Source organism: Protopterus annectens, chromosome 2.part1 (genome assembly GCF_019279795.1).
Source record: "Protopterus annectens isolate FY-2018-M chromosome 2.part1, PAN1.0, whole genome shotgun sequence".
Taxonomy (NCBI): domain Eukaryota; kingdom Metazoa; phylum Chordata; order Ceratodontiformes; family Protopteridae; genus Protopterus; species Protopterus annectens.
Window position 1 is genome coordinate 1994902272 of NC_056729.1, and position 27421 is coordinate 1994929692.

The following is a 27421-nucleotide window of genomic DNA, read 5'->3' on the forward strand; positions in this document are numbered from 1 at the left end:
GTTTGGCACATATATTCCCAAAGAGACATTGTACTCAGTATTGAGCCGAATGAGTTCCTGGTACAGTGGAATAATTACATGCCTAGACCTGGACGCAGTAACTTTTGCTGTAAGCTGTGTAACAAAAAAGGATTTCCTTACAAAGGTAGATACTTGGTGATCAAAGGACAATTCGTTGTCAACACAGGTTCCCAGATTTCTAAGCTTTGGATCAATTTTCGTGGGTGTGTTGTCAATCTAATAGTTACAAGAGGAATCATGCTTGCCAAAGAATATGATTATACACTTCTTGGCATTTAGTTTTTAGTGCATGGGTTTTGACACTAACTAGTTGCTTGGGACAAGTCCTCCTTGAGGATTTTGGTGTCCTCTGGGGAGTTTATGATGTCACTTACTTTGCAGTAATCTGCACACTTGGTCTGCCACAAGCCATTAACATTAGCTTTGACCTCCAAGAGACAAATGTCAAAGAGGAATGCCCCAAGGACATAACCCTGGTGTACACTGCTAGTGGCAGATCTTTGGGAAGCGATAGAGCCACTCACCCTAACTTCCTTTCTTCTGATTGTGAGCCAGTTTGCTATCCAGTTATTTCAACAGGGATTAACATTAGCTGTGAGAGTTTAACTATAATACATGCACGTGAGATAGTGGTGTGCACTGTTTTCCCCTCATCCATTGCCTCAGTAACTTTTTCAAAGAAGCAAACTAGGTTAGGTAGCCAGGACTTGACCTTGATGAATGTGAACTGGGTTAGGTCGAGGATCCCATAGCCTTATTTATTCATTCCATAAAATATGCTTTCCATAGCCTTACAGGTAAGAGTTTGCAGGTGTATAGGTCTATAATTACCTAGTCTATTGAAATCCCACCTTTATTCAAAGAAATGACTGTTGTTGTCTACCATTCATCCAGCACAAAGCCTGTTTTGAGACTAATATTGAAAAGTTTCTGTAGATCAGTGCAAGAGAGAGAGAGAGAGAGAGACAAGCTGGCATAATTAAGGTCTTTTCTTCCCATATACAAGGTACAAGGTTTGATCCAATGCCTGTTTGGAGTTTGCATGTTCTCCCTGTGTCTCTTTGTGGTTTCTCCCACCTCGGGGGGAGGGGGCATGCTGAGTGTTTCCATTTCAAACTCATCTAAGAACGGAGTTGTGAGCAGCAGCAGAGGTTCTAGATGGTGCCTAGAGGGGGAAGATTTGTGTAGACCAGCTTCTTTGGGCATCTACTCTTGTGCACAGTATCCTCAAGATAGAAGAACATGGATCACAGACTGCACACTGTGCTAGGGCTAGCCACTCAATGGTGTGAAAATATGGTGATAAGTGGGTTGAGGACCCAGCCTACTCCAACCTACACCAGGGACCCATGCTAATGGTGGGAGAGGTTTATCTGCAGAATGGAGGACCAAAAAACTATAGAACCAAAGCACAGTGAAGGAAGCCAAACAGCTAAAGGAACAAACAGCTTTATTCACAAAATTCCACATTGAACTCTTTCTTCCCCTAAAATTACAAGGGATTTCTCCAGAACAAAATCCTAAAACCCCAGCCCAGCCTTATATAATGAACAATAAACATTAATTATACAACTGAATAATTGATAAATTAAAATCAATCAGGAATAAATACATCAAAGAAAATGCTTCCGAAAGAATTATGTTTAAAAACATTTAAAAACAAGTTTCAACCTACATGCATCCACCATTAATTAACTGTATAAAAATTGTATGCTTATGGAAGGTACTTCATAACTTAGCCATACTTTTTTAACCTAAAATATTTTTTAACTTTAATATACTGGATATACTTATAGCTTCATTAATCCCTGGGTACATAGTGGCGTCAAGTCTCAACTGCTATCTTAATTCACTAACATCTAAATGTACATCCTGGCATTTACCCTGTGGGTCTTTTTGTAGGTGTTGGATGACCAAAAATTTAAAGGTATGCTCTCTACATTTATTCAGATGCCTGGCTAGTGCATTTGTCTGCCTACTATGCTGAATGTCTAATAGATGCTCACTTATCCTCTTTTTAAAAAACCTACTAGTTTTGCCTATATAAAATATAGGAGCATCCAGGTATTTTGCGACATATACAATGTTTTGAGTGTTACAGTTATAGTGTCCATTAATCATTATGGTTCTTCCATTAAGGACAAAACTATCTCCTGTTTTCAAAATATGTGAACAAAAGCTACACCTATTCCATTTAAAGTTACCTTTAATTCTATTACTAACATTCCCACTATTAAATTTACTCCTTTCCATGATGTTTTTAAAGGACCTGTCTTTTTTATATATTATTTTCGGTCTCTTTCCAACTTTTTGCCCCACATTTGGATCAAATTGTAGTATATCCCAGTTGTTGAAAATTGTATCAACAACTTTCCATGCATCTTGGTTAAAGATTGTTATGAAGCCAATATTGAAATATTTAGCCGTGTTACTTGGTTCCAAAAAATTATTATTATTCTCATTACTAACACTATCACCTTTATTCAAAATTGGCTTATAAGTACCATTAAGACGTTTATGTATGATCTCCTTACTAAGGTCATCAAACAATTCTTGAGGGTACCCTCTAGCTTTAAACATTTTCAAAATAAATCTAATTTCATCCAAAAAGGTGGTATCCGACCTCACCATCCTGGCGGCCCGTACCAACTGTCCCTTTACTATAGACTTTTTTTGAAAATAGGGATGTGCACTATTGAATTCTGAATATGAATTTGAAAAAGTTGGTTTTCTGTAAATTCCAGATTCCATCTTATTCTCATCAGTAATGAATAAATGTATGTCTAAGTATGAAATGATGCTCTTACTGTGCTTGTGTGTAAATTTTAGAAAACTCACTGTATCATTTATATACTTGTAAAATTGGCCCAATTCATACTCACTACCCTTCCAAATAATGAAAAGGTCATCCAAAAACCTTGTATAATGCAGGATGTTGGCTTGATATTCACCTTGCATAATATATTGTTGTTCCCAGAAGGACATAACATAATTTGGAAAGACAGGGGCGCAAGCTGCCCCCATCGCCACCCCTGTCATTTGCTTGTAGTACTGCCCTTCAAAGTGTAAGTAATTGTTTTGTAGGACCACTTCCATTAATGCTACATATGTATTAATAGTTGAGTCTCCAGCCAAACTAATCCTTCCTCATGGGGTATTACAGTAAAGAGACTGACGAAATTAATAGTAACCATGATAACATCTCCATCTAGTCGTGTCTTACCAACCTTTTCCAAAAATTGCGATGAGTCCTTGCTAATGTATGGGAAGGCTGCTAAACCTACCTGCAGCATGTGTGTGCCTTTTGTGGAAGGTTGGGTGCTGGGCTGGCTAATCGACACCATAAAACTCCACTGCCAATCATGAGCAGACAGGTGATCCACTGTGGCGACCCCTAGCAAGCCAAAAGAAGAAGTTAGAACAAGTACAAATATAGTTCTATTAGCGCTGTAGGTCAGGGGATTTTTAGAAGCAATCCAAGTCTTGTAATCACAGGTATCCAAGCCAGGCACAAGGACACTCTGAATAAATGAACATTCTCTTACAAAAACAGAAGGCTTTTATACAAGCAGGATGAAAAGATGTTTATAAAGTTAAACCATCCAGACAATCAGATAAAGCACAATAAGGTATCGACCAGTAGTTCCCACCTTGGAAGGGTTGAATTTAGCTCTCTGCTCCTACGAAAGTGCAAAAGAACCCTTCCAGTGTAAAATAAACTGACTTTGAGCTCAAGTGCAGTAAGAAATGCTTTGCAGCAGAAGTAAGAATTCCTGCAATATCAAGAATCCTTAGAAATAAGTTCACTAACCCAGAGAGATGTTCACAACACACAAAAACTTTGCAAAATTCAGAAATATTTTGGCAGACTCACTCAGAACAGCTTTTGCAGTATCAGAGGAGGTTAGGAAACATCAGAATATTATAAAACATCCTAAGAGCAGTCCAGTAGCAAACAGATGGAGTTTCTTTCACAAGTGCAGGCTGAAAAATAGTGATAATTCAACCGAATAAATAAATGCAGCACAGAAGTGATAAATATCACTGAAACAATTTGAGCAAGTACAAACAAATATACATCTCACCAAAGGATAAAGGGTCTCAAACATCTGTCCTATGCTGCCCGACTGAAAGAACTCCAGCTCTATTCAGTCGCTTACCGCTTGCTCAGAGGTGACCTTTGCCTAACATACAAGGCCATGTCAAACCCAGATTTGATGAATATGCTTCACCTCAAAAAATCTAGATCCGTCAGAGCCACAAGGGCGGGAGACGTAAACCTCGACACGGCTATTAATAGGACGTGCTGGAGGGATAGATTCATCACCCAAAGACTCCCTATGCTGTGGAATAAAATCCCGGTATATGTGAGGCAGAGCACCTCGCTGGCCTTGTTCAAGAGAAATCTTGACCAATGGATGGGAGATCGCAGATATACCCCAGGGATTACCTCAGTGTCACTGCTCAACAGAGGCACAGCAAAATAATGGGTATAGTTCCCCATACTAAAGGGGTGGCGTAAGCCACAAAACTATGGGCTAGGCTTGTAAATGCCCTCGGGCAGATAGCCTAGTATGAACCTATGAACCTATGAACCTATTAGCTTTGTAGGCCAGATGATTTTAATAGCAATCCAAGTCTTGTAATCACAGGTGTCAATGCCAGGCACAAGGAAGCTCTGAATAAATGAGCACACTCTTACAGAAATGTAAGTCTTTTAAATTTTAAACAAACAGGATGAAAGATGTCTATAAAGTTAAAACCTCAGGCCAATCAGATAAAAACACAATAAGCTATTGACCAGTAGGTCCCACCTTGGATGGGATGAATTTGGCTCTCTTCTCCCATCAGGGTGCAAAAGAACCCTTCCAGTGTAAAACTGTCTTTGAGCTGAAGTGCAGTAATAGATGATGTGAAGTTGTCATATCTTGCCTTCATTCTGTACTGATGGGTTCAGAGCCGATCCTCAGTTCTGACTTGGCCATTTACTAAAGCTCGAGGTCTTCAACCAGCTCATAGCTTACTCCCTATCCCATGATTCTCTGGTGCCTTCCCCAGATCTCGTTTGCCACTGAAACAGATCGGGTGATTCTCCAGCTCTGGCTAAGTCAACCTTCTCTACTTTTACTAAGTTTTTGGAAAAAGTATTGTTATATCTTGATTCTCTGTTTACTTGTTCGTCAAATGCGTTTATTCATATAGCTTTCCACTTGTGTTAGTGTGTGTGTTGTTAAATTTATTGGTTGTGTTTTATTTGGGCCTATATAGTTCCCCTATCCCGTTTTTTTCCTATTTACTACTTAGGAGCTGTTAGCTTAGTATTTAAATTCTTTACCTTAGAAAAAGTTTTGAGATATATTTTTATGTGTATTATCTCTTTCTTGATAGTAAGCAATTTAGCTGATTTACAGAGTGTGAGTGTGCAACTGCATTGTCAGTGGTTTAAGCAGTCTTGTTTTGGAATCTGGCTATTATAATACTTTAGAGGTGTGTTATCGTCATGTGAATTTCAATTCCTTTCCTATCTAGCTGACTCATTTTGATTAGAGAGCTGCCAGTCCGTTGGAATTAGAGAGCTGTTCTTTTCTTGTGTATTTTTTTAGATTTAGACCCCTAGACCCCTTTTCCTCACAGTATATAAAAGAGGTGTGTTACAGTTGTTAAATATATATATATATATATATATATATATATATATATATATATATATATATGTATATATATACATATATATATATATATATATATTTATTTATTTTCCAAGAATTGTTGTTTTCTTAGTACTTAAACAAGCTCGTTTAATTTAGAGAGCTTTTGAGCCCATTTTTAGTTAGAGGACCTTTTTTCATTTGTTGTTTAACTATTAGATCTGACTGCTGGATATGTCTAAATAAACTAAAGAGGTTAAGTCGGGGTTTAAGAAATGCCCTAAGTGTAATCAGGAGATGTAATGGGATCCTATCTCGCCTACATTCATAACAGATGGGTTCGGAGCCGATCCATCGGCTCCGACTCGGCAACTAATACACTAGCACGAAGTCTCTCATTGGCTGGGCTACTCCCTATCCCAGGATGCACTACACCTGCTTCCCCAGATCTCGTTTGCCGCTTAACAAGCTGGACGTGGTCTCGACTTGGCTGGAGCTAAGTGGTTATTTTTACCTTATTGGTCTTTGACCTAGGGAATTTTTTGTCTGTATTAACCAAACAGCTGTTTTAACAGCTATTTCTCACTACTTCTTTCTGTTTGAGTGGTTGCGTGTTTTCTAGAAAGATTTATTTTATTCTGTCGGGCAAGGCCCGTTTAAGTTAGAGGGCCTTTGCCCTACCCTTGTGTACCATTAGATTTTATTTAATTGTTGGTTAGTTGTTTTTCGGGCAAAGCCCGTTTAAATTAGAGGGCTTTGGGCCGTTTAACTTGCGTTTGTTTGTTGTGAGGTAAACTTTCAAAAGTACTCGCGCCAGTGTGTCTCGCGCTTGTCAGTTGGCGCTTTTTGTGTGTGGTGCTTAATTATAACTTTTTATACAGTTTTTCTTGTTGTGGCTGTATCATGTCTAAAGAACAAAAGTCAGGTTTCAAGAAATGCACTCGCTGCAATTATAAAATGTCCATTACAGACAGTCATTCTGTCTGTGTTTATTGTTTGGGGCCAAAACATCTTCAAGAGACTTGTAGTGTCTGTCATGCGTTCTCCTCTAGAGTTCTTCAAGAACGCAAGAACAAATTAATTTTGAAAGGGCTTATCAAACCTTCTTTCGAGGAAGCCTTAGATCCACCTGTTGCTTCCAAAAAGAAGAGATCATCGGCTAAGACAAGCCCGTCGGAACCGACTTCGAAAAAGCCAAAATTGACCTCTTCCTCTTCCTCTTCGGCTCCACTGACTTCGGGGCCGAGGGTCGAAGGGTCTGCCTCGATGCCTCCTGCCTCGGCTCCATTGCCTTCGGAGCCGCAGGTGGGAGTATCGAGAGGTGAATCACCTCCATCGGTGCCAATGGCTTCGGAGCCGGTGGAGGTGTGCAGCTCAGACTCTTCCCCCTCGGCTCCGAAGAAAGCTCCTTCGGCGCCGATGGTGGTCCATGCTGTGGTGGAGTCGGCGCCGATAGCATTGGAGCCGTTTCGGAGCCGGTCCCCTTCTCTCTCGGAGCCGAGAGGAAAGTCTTCTCGATTGTCTACCTCCTCTAAATCATCGAGACTCTCAGATTCGGACCTGGATAGGGTTATACAGAGGCTTTTTCAATCTCCAGTGTTTACTAAATTGGTCTCGGCTCCAGCTCAGTTAGCTTCGGAGCCGATCCCCCCTCCAACACATTTGATTCCTCCTCCAACCTCTTCGGAGCCGTTGGAGCCGGTAGTGGTGGAGCATAGTGGAGCCATACGGTCAGAGCAGAGACCCCTTATAGGCCTCTCGGTGCCGACTGTGCTTCCTACCCTGTCCTCCGGTTCAGGGTTTGGCACTGCGACCTCTTCAGCCGGAGCCGAGGGGAACACCTTGTGTTTGGGTGCTTCGGTACCTAGTCTTCCTCTCGGTGCATCGGCTGCTGGAATTCCTGGTGCCATCGTGGCCTCTAGACCAGTGACCTCCTTGGATTCTGGAGGTCCGGCCTTTGAGGCCATGAGGAGCGCGCTAGCCATGTCTGTGCCGGCTCAACAAGATTCTACCTCACCGTCCCTAGATTTGGAGACTGGTGCCTCTGTTGTATTGCAACTCCCCGGCAGCGGGGCCCCAGGGCCTGAGGATACCCCCATCGGCGGTTCCCTTCTTCCTGGTGGTCCGTCCGAATCGGCTTCGGACGAACCTCCAAGGAAGAAATTGTGTAAGAGGAAGCACGTAGACTCCCAAGATGAGTCTGTTACATCGGATACTGACCTCGATGACGCAGAAGGGTCTCCCAAATCGTCTTCGGATGATATCTCCTTCTCAGACATCTTGGAGATTCTGAGACAGAGAGGTGACTGGCAAGCTAAAACCCCTTCAGCTGAGGAGTCAGTTTTCCTCAAGGCCTTTGGGGCCCAGCCTTCTGCCTCCTGGGTGTCTCCGCCCTTCGATGAACTCCTTGATTTGGTTTCTCGAAGGGCGTGGGAACACCCTGATTCTGTGGAACCGGTGCCTGCGAGGCCCAATAAATTTTTGTCAGCCCCCTCCAAAAGGAGTTTCTCACAAAGGGTGTGCCTGTAGATGCTTTGGTGGTGGCTTCTGCCACACAGCAGGACGTGGCAGAGGCTTCGACATCTGTTCATCCTCCTAATAAGGATTCTAGGAGCATGGATAGGTATGGGAAGCATACCCTGTCTTCAGCGGCCTTTGCCTTACGGTCGCTGAACTACTTATGTCATTTTACGAGGCTCCAAAGGGATCTTCTCAAAGAGCTAAATGACTCTCTTGTTGGTAACATACCTGAGGCGCTGGCCCCGACTGTTGGCGCTCAGATGACTACCCTCCTTTCTATTGTTAACTCGTCCATGAGGCTCATTTCATATGCGGCCGAAGGGGCGAGTAGAGCAGCGGGAACAGGCGTTGCCCTCAGGAGGCAAGCCTGGTTACGCTTGTGTTCGTTCACGGAGGCCTTCAAGTCTTCCTTCGCCGACGCCCCCTTTGATGGGTCATCTTTGTTTGGACCCAAGGTGAAGGACACACTAACTCGGTGCAAGCAGGAGGGCAAGACTTTGACTGCCGTTGGGGCCCGATTTTCCGCTCCTTCTAGGTCTTACCCCAAGGCTCAGAGAGGAGGGAAAATGTGGTTTAGAAAATCTCAGAAGTCTTTCCCTACTCCACCCAGTGATTCCCCCTCCAGAGGCAGGGGGGGGGGAATTCTGGAAGACGCCGCCCCAGAGGTGGCAGAGGCCCTCGTAACTCTGGAGACCGCAATTCCTTTCGTGGTTCTTCATACAACCAGCGTCCCTGAGTTGTTGCCCGACTGTGCAACTCCGGAGCCAGTCGGGGGTCGTTTTGCGGCGCACCCACAAGCTTGGGAATCCATAACAAGCGATCAGTGGGTGCTTCGCATTATTACCGGAGGTTATATCATCCCCTTCAACAAACCCCCCCTTTCTTTAAGGGAAATCCCGGACGTACCACCCAGTCAGCGGGATCAGGCAGCATTAGAGGTTTCAAAGCTGCTAGAAAAAAGAGCCATCCAGCCTGTCCCCATCGACCAGATCGAATCAGGAACTTACTCAAAGTTATTTTTGGTACCAAAAAAGACGGGACTTCAGGCCCATTTTGGACCTCAGTTCATTGAATCGTTTCGTCAAGAAGTCCAAATTCCGAATGGTCACTCTTCAATCTATTCTTCCTTTGCTGGAAAAAGATGCATGGATGTGCTCCATAGATCTCCAGGACGCTTACTATCACATTCCCATAGCTCAAGAGTCCAGGAGACACTTACGCTTCCGCCTCGGAGTCAGTCATTTCCAGTTCCGAGCACTGCCCTTTGGTCTCACCACAGCCCCCAGGGTGTTCACCAAGTGTCTGACAGTGGTGACTGCTCACCTGAGAAGTCTGGGATTCCAGGTGTTTCCATATCTAGACGACTGGCTCCTTACTGCCACCTCCGAGCATCTACTACTCCAGGCGCTCAGAGCCACGTTCACCTTGGGCCGTTTCTTAGGGATCACGTTCAATTTGCAAAAATCTGTACTACTGCCATCTCAGCGTATTACTTTCATAGGCGCAGACTTAGACACAAGAAGAATGTGCGCCTTTTTACCGGCAGCAAGAATTCAGGTCCTACAAGATCAAGTCAAATCCTGTCTTCCTCTACCGAGAGCCCCGGCCCATCGGATCCTACAGCTCTTAGGCTCGATGGCGTCGACCATACTTTTAGTTCCTTTGGCCAGACTTCACATGCGAATTTTACAATGGCTACTGTCGGCTCAATGGTCTTATCAGGAACTTCCCTTGAACCACTTAATCATAATCACGGACAGTTGCCGTCGAGATCTACATTGGTGGCTTCTCCAATCGAATCTCGACCAGGGACGACCCTTTATACCTCAACGTCCCGTTGCCACTGTGACTACGGACGCCTCCCAGGTAGGGTGGGGGGGTCATTACCTGGACAGGTCGGTCCAAGGCACATGGCAGATCCAGGAAACGCATTTGCATATCAATGTCCTGGAGATGAGAGCGGTACTATTTGTACTCCAAGCTCTCCATCACGCTCTCCCACAGGGCCCGATTGCTATCCTATCCGACAACATGTCAGTGGTGTGGTACATAAACAAGCAAGGTGGAACCAGGTCTTACCCACTATGCAGAGAAGCCATGAGACTTTGGCACTGGGCGGTAGCTACCAACCGCTTTCTAATGGCAACGCACATTCCGGGGAAGTCCAATGTGATTGCGGACAGATTAAGCAGGACCATTCTCTTACCACATGAGTGGTCCCTCAACAAGGATATAACTGCGAAAATCTTCGACAGATGGGGTCTTCCTTGCTGCGACCTGTTTGCCAGCCCTCACAACGCGAAATGCAAAGAGTTCTTCACACTGTTCCCTTCTCAGGGACAGATTCCCAGGGACGCTCTGACCCACATTTGGCCCCCCGGGCTTCTCTACGCCTTCCCTCCGTTCCCCCTTCTACCGAGGGTGATACAGAAGGCCATTTACATGGAGAGTGAGATGATCTTGATTGCCCCGCACTGGCCTCGTCAAGTTTGGTTTCCTTTCCTACAGAGGCATGCGATAGAAGGTCCATGGTTTCTGGATCCGGTGCCAGACCTGTTGACTCATCAGTCAGGACGACTTCATCCGTCTCTCAGGTCCTTGAAGTTGGCAGCATGGTTACTCCACTTCCATCATTAGTCCGAGATAATGCCCTATCGCCGGACGTAGTCCACATACTGTCTTCTTCTCATAAACCTTCCACTATCAAACTTTATTCCAGTAAATGGAAAAGGTTTGCCTTCTGGGCTCAAGAACGGGGTATAGATCCTCTCACTGCACCAGTATCGGAGGTTCTGAATTTTCTGGCCTCCCTTTTTCAGTCGGGCTCTTCAGTTTCTACTATTAAGGTTCAGCTAGCGGCAATCTCTAATTTTCATGCTTCATTTGAACCTTCATTGATGTCTCACAAACTTTGTAAGGCTTTCCTCAAAGGGGCTTGGCTCCTTAGGCCTCCTTTATCTCATCCTGTTCCCCCTTGGGATTTGAATATGGTTCTTGCTGCCCTAACTGCCCGTCCTTTCGAACCAGCTGCTACCTGTGATTTAAAATTTCTGTCTTGGAAAATGGCCTTTTTAGTAGCCATAACATCTGCCAGGCGAGTTTCAGAACTTCAAGCTCTTTGTTCTGATCCTCCCTATTTAATTTTTCACAAGCATAGAGTTTCATTGAAATTAAACCCTGCATTTATACCAAAAGTGGCCTCCTCTTTCTGTATTCAACAAACTATAGAACTTCCTGTCTTTTTCCCAGAATTCTCTAATAACGCAGAATATACCTTGCATCAATTGGACGTACACAGACAACTGCGTTTTTATTTGAATAGAACCGCTCACACGCGGAAATCAAATCAACTGTTTGTTTCCTTTGCAGTGAACAAATTGGGCCAACCAGTAACAAAAACCTCCATATCTAAATGGATTAAAGATTGTATCAGTTTTATTTATTCACAGGCTAACAAAGAGCTCCCCTTTCCAGTCAAGGCTCATTCTACCAGGGCAATGGCTACTTCCGTAGCTTTCCACTCCAAACTATCAATAGATGATATTTGTGCTGCGGCAACCTGGTCTTCTCCGCACACGTTCATTTCTCATTACAAATTGGATGTGGTTTCTCGAGGCAGAGCTTCCTTTGGTTCCACAGTTCTCAGGAGTGTTTTCCAATGAGCCACCCGGGATGTAGGTGCTAGGGACGCTGTCCCATCTGTTATGAATGTAGGCGAGATAGGATCCCATTACATCTTTTAGTTATGTACTTACCATAACTTCGGATGTATGGGATCCATCTCGCCTACTTTCATAAGTACCCTCCCTCCTTCCCCCTTCCATTCGGATTTAGAGGAGTTATAGTCCCTTTTTTCTTGGCGTTCTTCTTGAAGAACTTTAGTTGGTTATAGTGACTACTAGTTTTTCTGTGTTTGCATGGATGTATGAAAGCAAACAAACAAGATCTGGGGAAGCAGGTGTAGTGCATCCTGGGATAGGGAGTAGCCCAGCCAATGAGAGACTTCGTGCTAGTGTATTAGTTGCCGAGTCGGAGCCGATGGATCGGCTCCGAACCCATCTGTTATGAATGTAGGCGAGATGGATCCCATACATCCGAAGTTATGGTAAGTACATAACTAAAAGATATCCATTACCGATGGACATATAGAATGTGTTTACTGCGTGAGGGCAGTTCACTTACAGGAGTCATGCTCCATTTGCCACTCCTTTAGTTCCAGAGTTCTTAATGAGAGTTAGAACAAATTAATCTTGAGAAGACTAGTGAAATTTTCTTTTTCAGAGGCTTTGGAACAGGGTCAAAGTTCTCCAAAGGAAAACTACTTCTACCCTAAAATCGGACCATACAAAAACATCAAAAAGATAATCTTCTGCTGCTTCAGACCAGTCAGAGCCATTAAAAAATTCAGCAAAAATGTCTCCATTGATATCCAAATCTGTCGGATCTGAGACACCTTCTACCTTGGCTCCACAAGTTTCGGAGTTGTTGGTTTTCCAAGTGAGGAGCTGGTATCTCCCACTTTAAGGTCTCCCTTTTTACAGACCACAGGATCTCCAGCTCCCTCTTCTCAATCCTCTAGAAGACTTTCTGACTACATTGTGGATCGTGTGGTTTAGAGACTTCTGAAGACACCGGCGCTGGCAAAACTTTTGTCGGAAGTGACCCAGGAGGCTTCGGGACCAACTGCACCTATCCCGACAACATCAATTCCTCCTCCATCCCGAGTTGTGGTTTCAGAATGCATGGAACTGATAGTGCTGAACCATCAGAGCCAAGACCTGCTCCAGGATTTTCAGCCCTGACCGCTTAGACTACCTCGGCACCATCTGGGGGATCTAGGAGCCGACATTCTCCGGTCGGGTGCGGGAGGGGAGTTGGGCTGAGTTTTCTTTGGATCCGTCCTTACTTCTCAAGGCTTTGGTGCTGGTGAGTTCGGCTCCTACCTTGGCTTCAGAGTCGACTCCCATGGAAGGGGGAACCTTCTGGTTCTTCTGATCCAGGGGTTTCCTTGGATCATGAGTGGGGAGCTTTCGAAGCCATGAGGAGAGCACTGTCCCCAGGGACAGTCACACTCTCAGGTCCAGCCATTCCTCCCCCAATTACCGGTTCCACTCAGATGTGGAGACCCAGAGCCTCAGGATGCCCCAATGGGCAAACCCTTCGCTTCTGAACCCTCTCTGGAATGCCCTTCTAAAGAGGTCCCTCAGAAGAGATTATGCAAGAGGAAGCATTTGGACTTCCCACAGGAGTCAGTCATGTCAGACACAGACCTCGATGACTCAGAAGGGTTCCTGCAGTCACCCTCTGAAGATGCCTCCTTTGCAGACGTCTTGGAGATCCTTAAACAGAGAGGCGGCTGGAAGTCCATCACCCATTCTGATGAAGGGTCTGTTTACCTGAAGGCTTTTGGGTCTCACCCTTTCGCCACTTGGGTGTCTCCACCTTTCTACGAAATCATGGAACTGGTTTGTCGAAAGGTATGGGAGTCTCCAGACACAGTGGAGCCTGTCCCTAGGAGGCGAAATAAATGTATCACTTCTCCAGAAGACAAAAATGTTCTAACGAATGGGGTCCCGGTAGATGCTATGGTGGTGGCGGCAGCCACCAAAATGGAGTTGTCCGAGCCGTCCACCTCTGTCCATACTCCGAACAAAGATTTGTGCACGATGGGCAGATATGGAAAGCGCATGTTTTCTTCAGTGACTTTTGCACTCAGGTCACTGAATTATCTTACCCATTTCACTAGGCTACAGAGAGATCTCCTGAAGGAGCTTGGAGACACACTCCAGGCTTCAGTAGCTGAGGGGGTAACAGACAAGGTAGCCTCACAACTCTCTACCCTTAATTCATCAGTGAACTCGTCCATGAGGCTTATTTCTTATGTAGCCGATGGAGTGAGTAGGTTAGCAAGCTCAGGAATTGGCCTTAGGAGACATTCCTGGATGCGTTTGTGTAACTTTGCAGAACCCTTCAAATCATCCTTCATTAACACCCCCTTCAATGGCTCATCCCTGTTTGAGCCTAAAGTCAAAGAAACCCTAACCAGGTGTGAACAGGAAGGAAAGACTCTCTCTGCCATCGGAGTCCCATTTTTCCACACCTTCTAGACCCTATCCCAAGGGTCAAAAGGGAGGGAAAATGTGGTTTTGAATATCCCAGAGACCCTTTCAAGACACACGTGGTGAACCTTCCTCCAGGGGCAGAGGAGGAGGTAATAATGGAAGATGCTGGACATGAGGCAGAGGGGGTCCACAAAACCAGGGCAACCGAGAATCTTTCTTTGGTAAGCCCATTCAGCCCTTCTGAAAGGAGGCCTGTCTATCCCTCTCTGGAGGCAGTTGGGGATTCCTAATCTTTGTACCCTGACGCCTGGCTAAAAATAACAAAAGACAAGTGGGTACAAAGTATCATATCCAGAAGTTATTCTATACCCTTTTCCATGCCACCCTGACTAATGAAAAGGATTCCAGATGTTTCACCCAGTCACAGGAAACAAGCAACCATAGAAGTTCAGAAGTTTCTAGAAAAAAAGAGTCACCCAACCGGTCCTCACAGACCAGATAGGATCTGGGACTTACTCAAGGTTCTTTTTAGTTCCAAAGAAAACAGGGGACTGGAGATCCATAATGGATCTCAGCAGACTGATCAAATCTGTAAAAAAAGACAAAGTTCCGGATGGTTACACTGCAGTCGATACTGTCTTTTCTGGGAAAAGACAATTGGATGTGCTGTATAGACCTCCAGGATGCATACTACCACATAAAAATGGACAGGCCATCCAGGAGTCACCTGCGTTTTTGGCTGGGAGCCAGTCATTACCAATTCTGAACTCTGCCCTTTGGTCTCACTGCAGCCGCCAGAGTGTTCACCAAATGTATGACAGTGATTATTGCTCACCTGAGGCATTCATGATTCTGAGTGTTTCCATATTTAGACAACTGGCTCCTAACTGCCACCACCAAGCATCTACTTTCACAAGCAAGAGACACCCCTTTGAATCTCTGTGCTCATTTAGGAATTATAATAAACTATGAAAAATCTGCCTTATTGCCATCTCAACATATCGTTTTTATAGGTGCAGAGTTAGACACTATGATGATGATGGTAAAACTTCCACCAGACAGGATACAGACCCTTCGAGCACAGGTTTGAGGCCTCCTCTTAAAAACAAAGACTCAAGCAAGGACAATTCTCAAAGTATTGGGTACGAAGGCAGCAGCAATCAGTGTATTCCCCCCAGCTCAGATGCACATGAGAATCTTACAATGGGTGCTATTCACCCAATGGTCAATGCCGGAACTTCCGGTGTCGCATCAGATAATGCTAACAGAATCTTGCAGGAGAGACCTACATTGGTGGCTACACTCAGATCAAGTGACCTTAGGTTGTCCCTTCATTCTCCCATCCCCTCTAGACACAGTGACCACGGATGCCTCCCAAATAGGGTGGAGGGGCATTATCAGGGAAGGACAGCCCAAGGCATGTGGCAGGATCATGAGGCCCATTTGCATATCAGTGTCCTAGAGATGAGAATGGTGCTTCTGGCATTGCGGGCATTCCAACACTCTCATTCATTAGGAACAATTGCAATCCAGAAAGACAACTTGTCAGTTGTTTGGTATATAAACAAACAAGGAGGAACCAAATCTTACCCCCTTTGTCGAGAGGCTCTGAGAGTATGGCAGTGGGCAACTTCCTCCCAATGCTTTCTGATAGCAACGCACATTCCGCGGAAATCCAGCGTGATAGCAGACAAACTCAGCAGAGCAATTCTAATGCCTTATGAGTGGTCCCTGAAGCAATAAGTGGTGTAAATGATTTTCCAAAAATGAGGCCAGCCTTGCTGCAATCTTTTTGGCATGTCCATGAACACAAAATGCAACTACTTTGCCCTAATCTCCCCTTCGGGGGAATCCCCCAGGGATGCGCTTGTACATGATTGGCCCCTGGGTCTCCTCTGTGCTTTCCCCCCATTTCCACTGATACCCAAAGTTCTTCAGAAAGCCAATGTTTTGGAAAGGACCTTAATTCTAATAGTCCCTTATTGGCCTCACCAGATTTGATTCCCCTTCCTACGGCCTCATCTTCAAGAAGAGCCTTGGATTCTGGACCCAATAACAGCTCTCCTGATCAATTCATCGAGGGCTGTCCATCCATCCCTTCAGAACGTCAAGTTGACAGCTTGGCTGCTCCAATTCCAAGTATAGCCAAAACCTTTCATCTGCAGCACAACATATCCTGAATTCTTCTCATAAGACATCTACCAGAAGATTATATCTCAGCAAATAGAAATGATTTTCAATCTGGGCACTAGAGAATCATATTGATCCTTATTCAGCACCTATATCTTCCATCCTAGAGTTCTTGACAAAAGTTTTTAATGAGGGAGCAGTTGCAGCTACTATTCGAGTACAATTACAGCAATCTCAAATTTTCATATTGGGAATGAAGGGCCAAATATTATGTCCCACAGACTATCAAAGGCCTTTCTGAGAGGCACTAATCTTTTGAGACCACCCATTAAGCCCCCACTACCACCATGGAACATGAATTTTGTACTATCCAGAATAATTCTTTCGCTTTTTGAACCTGCATCATCATGTGACTTAAAATTCTTAACGTAGAAGACCATTTTCCTGGTGGATATCACCTCAGCTAGGAGGGTTTCGGAGTTACAAGCATTATCTATTAAACCTCCATATACATTGTTCCACAAAGACAGGGTGTCACTCCAAACAAACCCAACCTTATTACCAAAAGTGTGTTCAGAATCCAACTTCAGTCAGTCCATAGACTTGCCAGTTTTTTCCCTAGGTATGGCAGTAAGGCAGAATGTATGCTTCATCAACTTGATGTTCATAGATAGTTGCATTTCTATTTACACAGAACAAAAGACTTCTGAAAGATGGACTATCTATATCATTTTTAGATTGCAAAAAAGGTCTGCCTGTAGCAAAACTACTCTGTCAAGGTGGCCGTCAGACTGCATTTTGTTCACTTATAAATCAGTAAATAAACAGCTACCAGACAAAATAAAAGTGCACCCTACTAGGGCTGTCTGCACTTCTTCTGCATTTCATGCTAAATTACCAATAGATACTATTTGTGCGGCAGCCATGTGGGCGAGGCCTCATACCTTTATCACTCATTATGAAGTAGATTCAGCCTCCAGGGACTGGGCCTCCTTTGGGTCCACTGTCCTGAAGAATATACTCCTGTGAGCCACCCAAGAAGATTGGTGCTAGGGATGCTGTCCCATCAGTACAGAATGAAGGCGAGATAGAACAACTTCATATAAGAAGTTATATACTTACCATAATGTTCCATGTGAGTTGTCCATCTCGTCTTCATTCTTACGTCCCACCCTCCTACCCCCAGCCTTGGCTTATAGAGGATCAAGAGGTTACTGATTGGCATCTGTTGTGCTTTGACCCTCTTCTGGTCCTATAAATAATAGGGAGTTACATAAGAGCATTAGTATACAGGCAAACAAGATCTGAAGAAGGCACCAGAGCATCATGGGATAGGGAGTAAGCCACGAGCTGGTTGAAGACCTCGGGCTTTAGTAAATGGTTGATTCGGAACCGAGGATCAGTTCTGAACCCATCAGTACAGAATGAAGGCAAGATGAACAAATCACATGGAATTTTATGGTAGGTACATAACTTCTTTTTTTAAAACAGATGTAAGAATTCCATCAATATCAGAACCTTGGGAAATGTTCACAACACACAAAAACTTTGCAAAGCTTAGAAATAATTGGCAGACTCACTCAGAACAGGTTTTGCAGTATCAGAGGAGGTTAAGAAATATTAGAATATTGTTAAAGCAACCTAAGAGCAGTATAGGCAACAAATGAATGGAGTTTCTTTCACAAGTGCAGGCTGAAAAATAGTGATAATTCAACCAAATAAATAAATGCAGCACAGAAGTGTTAAATATCACTGAAACAGTTTGAGCAAGTACAAACAAATATACTTTAAGCCAGATGATTTTAATAGTAATCCAAGTCTTGTAATCACAGGTGTCAAAGCCAGGCACAAGGACGCTCTGAATAAATGAGCACACATTTACAAAAATGTAAGCCTTTTAAATTTCAAGCGAGCAGGATGAAAGACGTCTATAATGTTAAACCCTCAGGCCAATCAGATAAAAACACAGTAAACTATTGACCAGTAGTTCCCACCTTGTATGGGATGAATTTAGCTCCCTGCTCCCACCAGAATGCCAAATAACCCTTCCAATGTAAAACTGTCTTTGAGCTGAAGTGCAGTAACAGATGTTTTACAACAGATGCAAGAATTCCAGCAATATCAGGAATCTTTGGATATAAGTTCACTAACCTTGAGAAATGTTCACAACACACAAAAACTTTGCAAAGCTTAGAAATAATTGGCAGACTCACTCAGAACAGGTTTTGCAGTATCAGAGGAGGTTAAGAAATATTAGAATATTGTTAACACAACCTCAGAGCAGTACAGTCAACAAACGGATGGAATTTCTTTAACAAGTGCAGGCTGAATAACAGTGATAAATTCAGTAAAATAAATAAATGCAACATAGAAGTGTTACATATCACTGAAACAGGTAGAGAAAGTACAAATAAATATACTTCTATCCGCTTTGTAGGCCAGATGATTTTAGAAGCAATGCAAGTCTTGTAATCACAGGTGTCCAAGTCAGGCACAATGAAGCTCTGAGTAAATGAGATGTTTTATTCTGGTTATATAATTTATGAAAAGTTTAGCATACAAACCATTTATATTGGTATGCACTGACCAGTCTTGTGTAGATTCAGCTTCATTGGGTGGTATTACTTGTAAGGTACTGTTCACTACCAGTATGTAATGATGTCATTTCCAGGACCAGAGTTATGCTTATGGAAATGACGAATCTCGGTTCTGCCCTTTACTACTTTGGTACCAGGAACAGAAAAAGCCTCTCTTATATTATTTGCATACGTTTAAAATTTTTGTTTTCATAATGTTTCTGATCTTTATTTTTGCAATTAGTGCAGTAGGAATGGCTTTGAAAAAATGAGTTAAGTTAGCAGTTTAGTACAAAAGATTAAAGCTGTTACTTGTCAACAAGGACAATCCTTTGTCCAAGATTTGAGTCCCTCAGCCTTAATTTGCCCAGTATGAGACTCTGCATGTTACTGTATCAGACAGGATATGGAGGGATCACCCGTGAAAAGAGTTCCCTTTGCCTAGTGGGTTTACCTGGTTAACAAATGAATAAAATAAAGTAAAAGACCTTTTTCACTAACCTCTTCAATTACCTGCATGTTGAGTAAAGTGTATGAATATATGGTATCTAAGCCCATTCCTCTTACTCTTTCAGCTTATCTTTTCCCTGCCATCTTGTAGTATATCATAGATTGTTGCTAGGTATTCATACAACCTCACTTTTATATATGAACATCTTTTTTTTTTTACCCTATACACTTTGTGTAAGATGGTTAATGTTTCAGTGTGTCCAACATATTTTTATCCTTTGTATGTTTTCTTTATAGATATAGAATATGTTGTCATATACTAATATCATACCATTTGGGACTGGGAGCCTTGCCCATTGTGGAACAGGTTTTAGTCCTGATTACAGCACTAATTATGGGTTAATTGATAAGCTCAAGCAACTACAGGGCTGACCATGGGGAGGTAGGACCGAGAGAATGGAAAATAATCCAGTCATTGTGATAACAGCTTCCAGTGGAGGCTGAGTACAGCAGCAGGCACAGAAGTAAATGGGAAGGCTAAAGAACATAAAGTGAAGCTGTGGTGCATACAAACTCTGTTAGAAAATGGATACACGGATCTCATCCCATTTGCATTGAGCTCTGACTTTATTTTGCCTTCTAGCAGTGCACCAAACCCTGCCATCATAGCTCAGAAAGCATGCCAACAGTCAAGAAGGCCACATTTCTTATAATTAGAAGTCACTACCCTTGGTGGGGAACACTAGGGGTAGTCCGGCAATGAAGTGCAGTGCAGTGCTAAAGCAGAGGTGTGCATTGAGGAGACATTAATAAAATAAGCAGATCTGTGTTGATTACTCATGAAGAAGTCTATGAGATATGTTTGATAAAAGATGGAATGGCATCTGCCAAGAAGTTTAAGGCATTGTATGCTGCAATAAAAGCAATGTTTGGTTTTACATAATATATATTTTCTTTTCAACAGGGAGCAAAGGGTGAACCAGGACATTATGGAAAACCAGGACCTGCTGGAACTGCGGTAATATTTTTTTATCCATTATTTATAATGACTTCATTAAAAGAAAATACTTGGGAACTCTTATAATGTCAGCTTAAAAGAGTAGTAGAAATAGCTGTAGGCAATGATTGGTGACTGCAATAGCAGATCAGTCCTCATCATTAGCTTATTACTTAAGGGTTGTAGGTTTAAAATTAGGATTACAAGTAAAGGATTACCTACTGAAAAAAACAGTCAAGCCAGCACAGCAGGTAGCTCAATCTTGCTTATCAGATTCTAACACCAATTCATGACCAACTCATATGTATTTATGCTGGGATCAGCTAAGTAGCAGACACTACTTCTACATTTTCCTCCTCCTTTTTTAAGAAATAGAAGCAAAGTAACACAAGAGATTGGTGCTGTCTTCTCCAGAAGCAAAATGGTTGAACCTGTGCTTCAGTATTCACCTGACTACCACCACAGATCACTGAATCATATGGTAAGGGATTGCAAAAAAATATAAACATTTTTCTTATGATTGAGAGGATGTTGGTGTGTGGGAGGACAAGCCACTATGTCAACCAGCAAGAGGTGATTAGAAAATCTACTGAATTACAAATGAGTATAGAAAGACTGACATAAAAGCAGAGCACAAAATACATTTCACATATTTAGGCCTCTCAGAAATCTTATATTAAAATGGATAAACAAACCTATTATACCAACCTCCAATATAAACATCAAACAAAGAGTTTTTTGGTTATTAGTGAAAAAAATACATTCTGGCCAAGGCACCACACCATCTCCTTCTGCTTCTGACCACTGACTTAATGCCATGTTATTTCAACTCCTGCTTTATACAGACAGTACTGTCTCTTATTAATAATAGTAATTCACCCCCCACTCTGTTTCTCTCCACTCATCATGCCCTAACCAGTCACATCCATTCTACTTCATTCTGGTCTGCACCTCCACTATAAGAAAACTTCAACTAGAACTGAAACCAGCCTTTTAGCTGTTGATCAATTTCCACTTGCCTAAAAATAGCAGCTGATGTCATAGTTTTCCTTTGTGTCAGTACTAATAAACCAATGCATATATGAGAGATATGTCCCTTCGTCTGGTAAAAATCCTACACAATACTATTCCATAAAGATGTCTCATCAACAGACTTTTCCAACGATAGATCTATTGCCATTCTATCCTCTCTGTCTAAAATGCTAGAAAAAATATTTCAACTCACATCTTATGCAGTACATTAACTCTAACAACCTTCTGCTCATAACACAGCATGATTTTAGACCTCACCATAGTACTATCACTGCTATTACCAATATCATAAACTCATAGTGGAATGACCTCAGCCTGGTATCTTCAATATTCTTAGATTTATATATAAAAAAAACACATTTGACATCATATCCCATCAACCTCTTTTTATTGAACTTTCTTCTTTCAGTCTCATCTAGCCCTGTCTCTCATGGTTCCATAGCTATCTGTATAACAAGCAGCAGGCAATCAAATGGAAGAAAAAACGCTTGTTCTTCATGACAGTCCAAAAGGATCAATATTAGGCCCCCTTATTCAACATTTTTATAAAGAAACTCCATATTGACACCCACCTTGCTAGCACAGTTCAATATGCTAAAGACTCATCCCTTATATATGCAGCCCCATCCTTACCAACACTTCAGAACATTACCCAAAATTCTTACACTGCTATTGAAACTTGGCTACAAGGTACAAGCTTTCCTAGAAACAAATAACAGTTATGCTCTTCACTCCTAAACAATAGCAAAATAAAACACAGTCTTTTAGAATAACCACATATCTGAAGTAGTTAACTTCATTTTATCTGCAACCTGTGGGTATACGGATCCGTATCGGATCCGAGCCGGCAACTTTTTTTCTAGCATTTGCTCCAAGCTCCTCCCCTTACCCATAATGCCCTGCAATTTCCTATCTTCCCTCAGATCTCATTTGCCACACCAGTAGTGTGCATCGTGGTCTCCTTTGCTCTGAGCTCAGGGATAGTAAGTGGCATTATTACTTAAATCTAGTGCGTGTCTGAGTGATTTTTTTTTCCTTTCCACCCCTTGTTTAGTGTATCGCTTGTTCGTCGGTTTAAAAAAAAAAAAAAAAAAGTTTTGCTAACTTGGCAGAGTAGTTGTTAGGCCTGCCCTTTCCCTACCTGTGTTTGTGTGTGTTTTTTTCTGGTAGAGTATTTTTCCTTTTGGGCACAGGACCATGGCTGTCTGTTTTCAAGAAATGTACAGAGTGTGGCCATAAGCTCTTCCCGGCTGATGGTCACACACTGTGTGTGATTTGCTTGGGAGTGACACATCTGTCCACTCAATGTGCTATCTGCACCGGGTTCAGTCCGAGGGCCCTTAGGGATCGGAAGGCCAAGTTAGTAGCCAAGGGCCTTCTCCCCACTGCCATGCTGGAATCTGCTACGGCCTCGGTTTCTAGTGTTCAACCTCCCACCTAGACAGGGACTCAACCTCCTGCTTCTTCTTCTGGTGATGGGTCTAATAAAGACAAATCTACAGTCAGCGTGGCTGACAAGGAAAAAGAAAAAGACAAAGAAAGATACAGAGAGGATAGGGAGAAGAGAAAGGACAGACATTGCAAGAGATTCCCAGACAGGGAGCTCTTTCTTAGTCCCCCTTCCAAGGCCATGAAGCCTGTTTCTCCACGACTCCGGTCTCCTCATTTCTCACTGGAGCCATTGGAACATTCGGACCCAAGGCCTTCCTCCCCATTGCGCAGACCAGCCAAATCCGAGTCTGTGGCCTCTTCAAGGTCGACTCGGAGTTTATCGGACATGGATATGGACAGGATGATGCGGAAATTCATTCAGACCCAAATACAGATGGGAGTCTTGCCAGGCCCCTGTCCCTCTGGTGGAGGGACCTCCATTCCTTTTTTCCACTCCATCTCTCCTTCTCCAATCCGTGCTTCGGCTTCGGGGCTCTTGGATCTGAGGATTTTTGGAGCTGGTAGCTCGGCGCCAACGGTTCCTCCAACCTCGACTCCGGCTGTTACCTTGAGTCGGATTCCTCGGATCTGACTTGTTCGGATCCAAGCGACTCACAGAGGTGCTGACAGGGAGTCTGACCCGAGGGAATGGATTCTTCGGCTCCGACCTCTTCGGATCTGACTCGTTCCCTTGGACCTCAGGGTACCCTGGCTTCGGTTCCGGTCCCCGCTTCGGATCCGGGGAGGGCGTCTTCCTTACTGGGTGCTAAGGAGGTCCGCTGTCCCTCGGCCTTCGAAGTGGTGGAGAGGGTTCTCTCCCAGGGATTGAGACCCCAGCCCATCCCCTTGGATACCACCCAGGCCCTCCTGGCTTTGGCGACAACTCCCTTCATCCTGTCTCAGGGGCAGCCCTTGCCAGAGGATCCCCAGGTTAATTTCCCTGAGGAAACCCCTGTGGCTCATGAATCCCCTTCTGAGAGTCCCACTGAAGAGGGTCACCATAAGCGCAAGTGCAAAAGAAGACACTTAAGTCCCTCACTACGGACACTGACTTAGATGAAGGAGAAGGTTCCCCCAGGTCACCTCCCGAAGATGTCTCCTTTGGAGAAATCATGGAGCTCCTCCATCAGAGGGGAGGTTGGTCAGTCCCAGAACCTTCTGGAGATGAGTCCATGTTCCTGGAGGCCTTTGGCACGGGCCCATCTACTTCCTGGGTGTCCCCTCCAGTGGACCCCTTGGTGGACCTTATCACCACGTGGGCATGGAAGGAGCCTGACACCTTAGAGCCCATCCCCAAATGCCCTGACAAAATTTTCTCTCTCCCTTCCGACAGACAACCTTGGTCAAAAGGAGCCCCAGTTGACACTATGTTGGTTGCAGTGGCCACAAAGAAGGAACTAGCACAGGAGAGTTCCTCAGTCCACCCTCCAGACAAGGAGTCCAGGTTGGTGGATAGGTTTGGGAAGCGCATCTATTCCTCAGCGACCTTTTCAATCCATGCACTGAATTATTTGGCACATGTGATCCGGCTTCAGCGAGACCTTGCTTTGGAATTCGCTGATTCGCCCCCAGAGTCTTTATTGCCACAGGACAGACAGTTGTTCTCTGCGAAAATGTCTACCCTGAAGTCAGTCTCAAACAGTTCGATGTGACTCCTTTCCCATGCCAAGGAAGGAGCAGCTAGGGTGGCTGGGACAGGCATAGCCATGAGGTGTCATGCCTGGCTCAGGTTGTGTCATTTCGCGGACCCTTTCAAGGTGTCGGTTATCAACGCTCCCTGCGACAGTTCTTCCCTTTATGGGAAGACAGTACGTGACACACTTGTCCAGAGCGAAAAGGATGGGAAGACTTTGTCTGCCATCGGGATCCGCTTCTCTAACCCTTAGCGGTCCTTCTCTAGGAATCAAAGAGGGCAGAAGAAGATGTGGTTCCGAAAATCTCAGTTTTCCTGGGATTCTCAGGACAATTATTCCCCCAGAGGCAGAGGAGGACAAGATCAACGCTGACCCAGAGGTAAAGGGGGTCCCAGGAATTTTGGGTCTAGGGAACCCTTTTCTGATAGACCCGGTCAGCAACCCTGAGGGGTTGCCCGACTGTCCTATTCTGGAGGCAGTCGGGGGGAGATTGTCTTTACACCCAGCGGCATGGGAGTCCATTTCGACAGATCGCTGGGTGTTACAGATAATATCCAGAGGTTACACTATCCCATCTGTTGCCCCTCCAAATATTCCAAAACACCTCCCGGATATTCCACCTGCTCACAGGGAGGCCGCAGCTCTACTGATTTCAGAGCTGCTTCTCAAACGAGCCATCGAACAGGTCCCCCCCGATCAGTCCGAATCAGGCGTCTACTCAAGGTTCTTTTTGGTGCCAAAAAAGACGGGGGACCTCAGGCCCATTGTAGACCTGTCAACATTAAACCTGTCTGTAGCCAAACAGAAATTCCGGATGGTCACCCTACAGTCCATTCTACCTTATCTCCAAGAGTGCGACTGGATGTGCTCATTAGACCTCCAAGATGCTTACTACCACATCAAAATACACAGAAGCTCCAGGAGGTTTCTGCGCTTCCGGCTGGGAGCCAGGCATTTTCAGTTCAGAGCCCTACCCTTTGGTCCCACCACTGCCCCCAGGGTGTTTACCAATGTAATGGCAGTTGTAGCGGCTCACCTGAGGCTTCAGGGTATTCATGTGTTTCCATACCTAGACGACTGGCTCTTTGCTGCGCCCAAGCATCACCTGTGTCTGGCCTGAGATTACTTCATTTGGTTGGCAGATCTACTGGGAATTACAGTCAATGCTCAGAAATCCCATTTGCAACCAGTACAAGTTCTAGACTTCATTGGAGCATGGCTAGACACATTGCAGATGAAGGTATTCTTAACTCCAGAAAGGATCTTACACCTCAGGTGCCACATAGCTCAGATAGCGAACTCCAAGTCTCCAAAGGCAAGTGAGGTTCTCCGGGCTCTGGGCTTCATGGCTGCCACCATATTGATTCTGCCTTGTGCGCACCTTCACATGCGGGTTCTTCAATGGACTCTGGCTCTTCAATGGTCTTGGCTAGACCTGCCCATAGAATTTCCGATCAAGATCAGTCATGTCTGCAGGACGTCTCTTCTTTGGTGGTTAAGTTCACCAGAGATATCAGAAGGACGCCCCTTCGCGTCCTCTCCAGTCCAAGCCACAGTGACCACAGACGCCTCCCAACTCGGGTGGGGGGGACACTGTTTGGGAAGGACAGTCCAAGGCACGTGGTCCCAGTCAGAGACCAAGTTGCACATAAATGTTCTAGAGATGAGGGCAGTGCTTTTAGCATTGGAAGCCTTTCACACTGTCCTTCCTCTTGGATTGATTGCAATTCAGTCAGACAACATGTCGGTTGTCTGGTATATCAACAAGCAGGGGGGGGGCCAGATCCTACCCCCTATGTCGTGAGGTCTTGAGAGTGTGGGAATGGGCGATCTCCACCGGTCGGTTTCTGATAGCAATGCACATCCCGGGGTGCTCCAACATTTTAGCGGACAGATTGAGTCGGGCTATTCTGATGTTGTACGAGTGGTCTCTGAAACAGTCAGTAGTGGAGGAGATCTTCCTTGCATGGGGTCTGCCTTGCTGCAATCTCTTCACATCTCCTTCCAACGCGAAGTGCAGTGAGTTCTTCGCTCTGATTCCCTCTCCAGGGGAAGTCCCCAGAGACAGTCTAGCCGATGCTTGGCCCCCCGGGCATCTGTATGCTTATCCACCATTGCCACTCATTCCAAAGTTTCTTCAGAAAGCTTGCCGACTGCGGTGCAAAGTGATCCTCATTGTCCCGTTCTGGTCTCATCAGGTTTGGTTCCCATTCCTTTGGTCTCATCTCTTAGCTCCCCCGTGGGTTCTGGATCTCTGCCCAGATCTAATCTCCCATCCTTCGGGGGCCCATCCGACCGATCTGGGCAGCCTCAAGCTGACAGCCTGGTTACTCCAGTTCCGTTGATTGCCAGGACTCCCGGTCTTTCATCCCCGGTAAAATCCATTCTGGTGGCTTCTCTTAAAGACTCCACTAGGAAACTTTATCGCAGTAAATGGAAGCGCTTTTCCATTTGGGCCTCACAGAGAAAACTAGATCCCTTTACAGCCCCTGTTCCAGCGGTGTTGGATTTCCTGTCTGGCATTTTTCAGCAAGGAACTAATTCCTCCACAGTGAAAGTACAATTGGCAGCCATTTCCAATTTTCACGTTGGTGAAGACAACATTGCCTTAGCCTCCTCTAGGCTGTGTAAGACCTTCCTTAAAGGTACTTTTCTGTTACGTCCACCTGTCAAGGATTCAGTGCCTCCTTGGGACCTTACCTTTGTTTTACAGGCATTGGTGGCTCCTCCTTTCGAACCTGCAGCTTCGGTGGATTTGAAATTTTTGTCCTGGAAGACCGCTTTCGTAGTCGCCATTACATCTGCTAGGAGGGTTTCTGAGCTTCAAGCTCTGTCTGCCATGCCTCCGTATTTGGTCTTCCACAAAGATAGGGTCTCTCTCCATACTAATCCTTCCTTCTTACCCAAAGTGGCATCTGAA

General features: G+C 44.5%; 1 protein-coding gene across 1 annotated transcript in view; it reads left to right on the forward strand.

Annotated features, from left to right (window-relative positions):
• The window catches only part of COL21A1 (collagen type XXI alpha 1 chain), a 4597064-nt gene that overhangs the window by 3656364 nt on the left and 913279 nt on the right, over positions 1-27421 (forward strand). The window contains exon 21 of the mRNA XM_044063368.1: positions 20372-20425. Coding sequence (XP_043919303.1) covers positions 20372-20425 — 54 coding nt within the window. The remainder of the gene's footprint in view (positions 1-20371; positions 20426-27421) is intronic.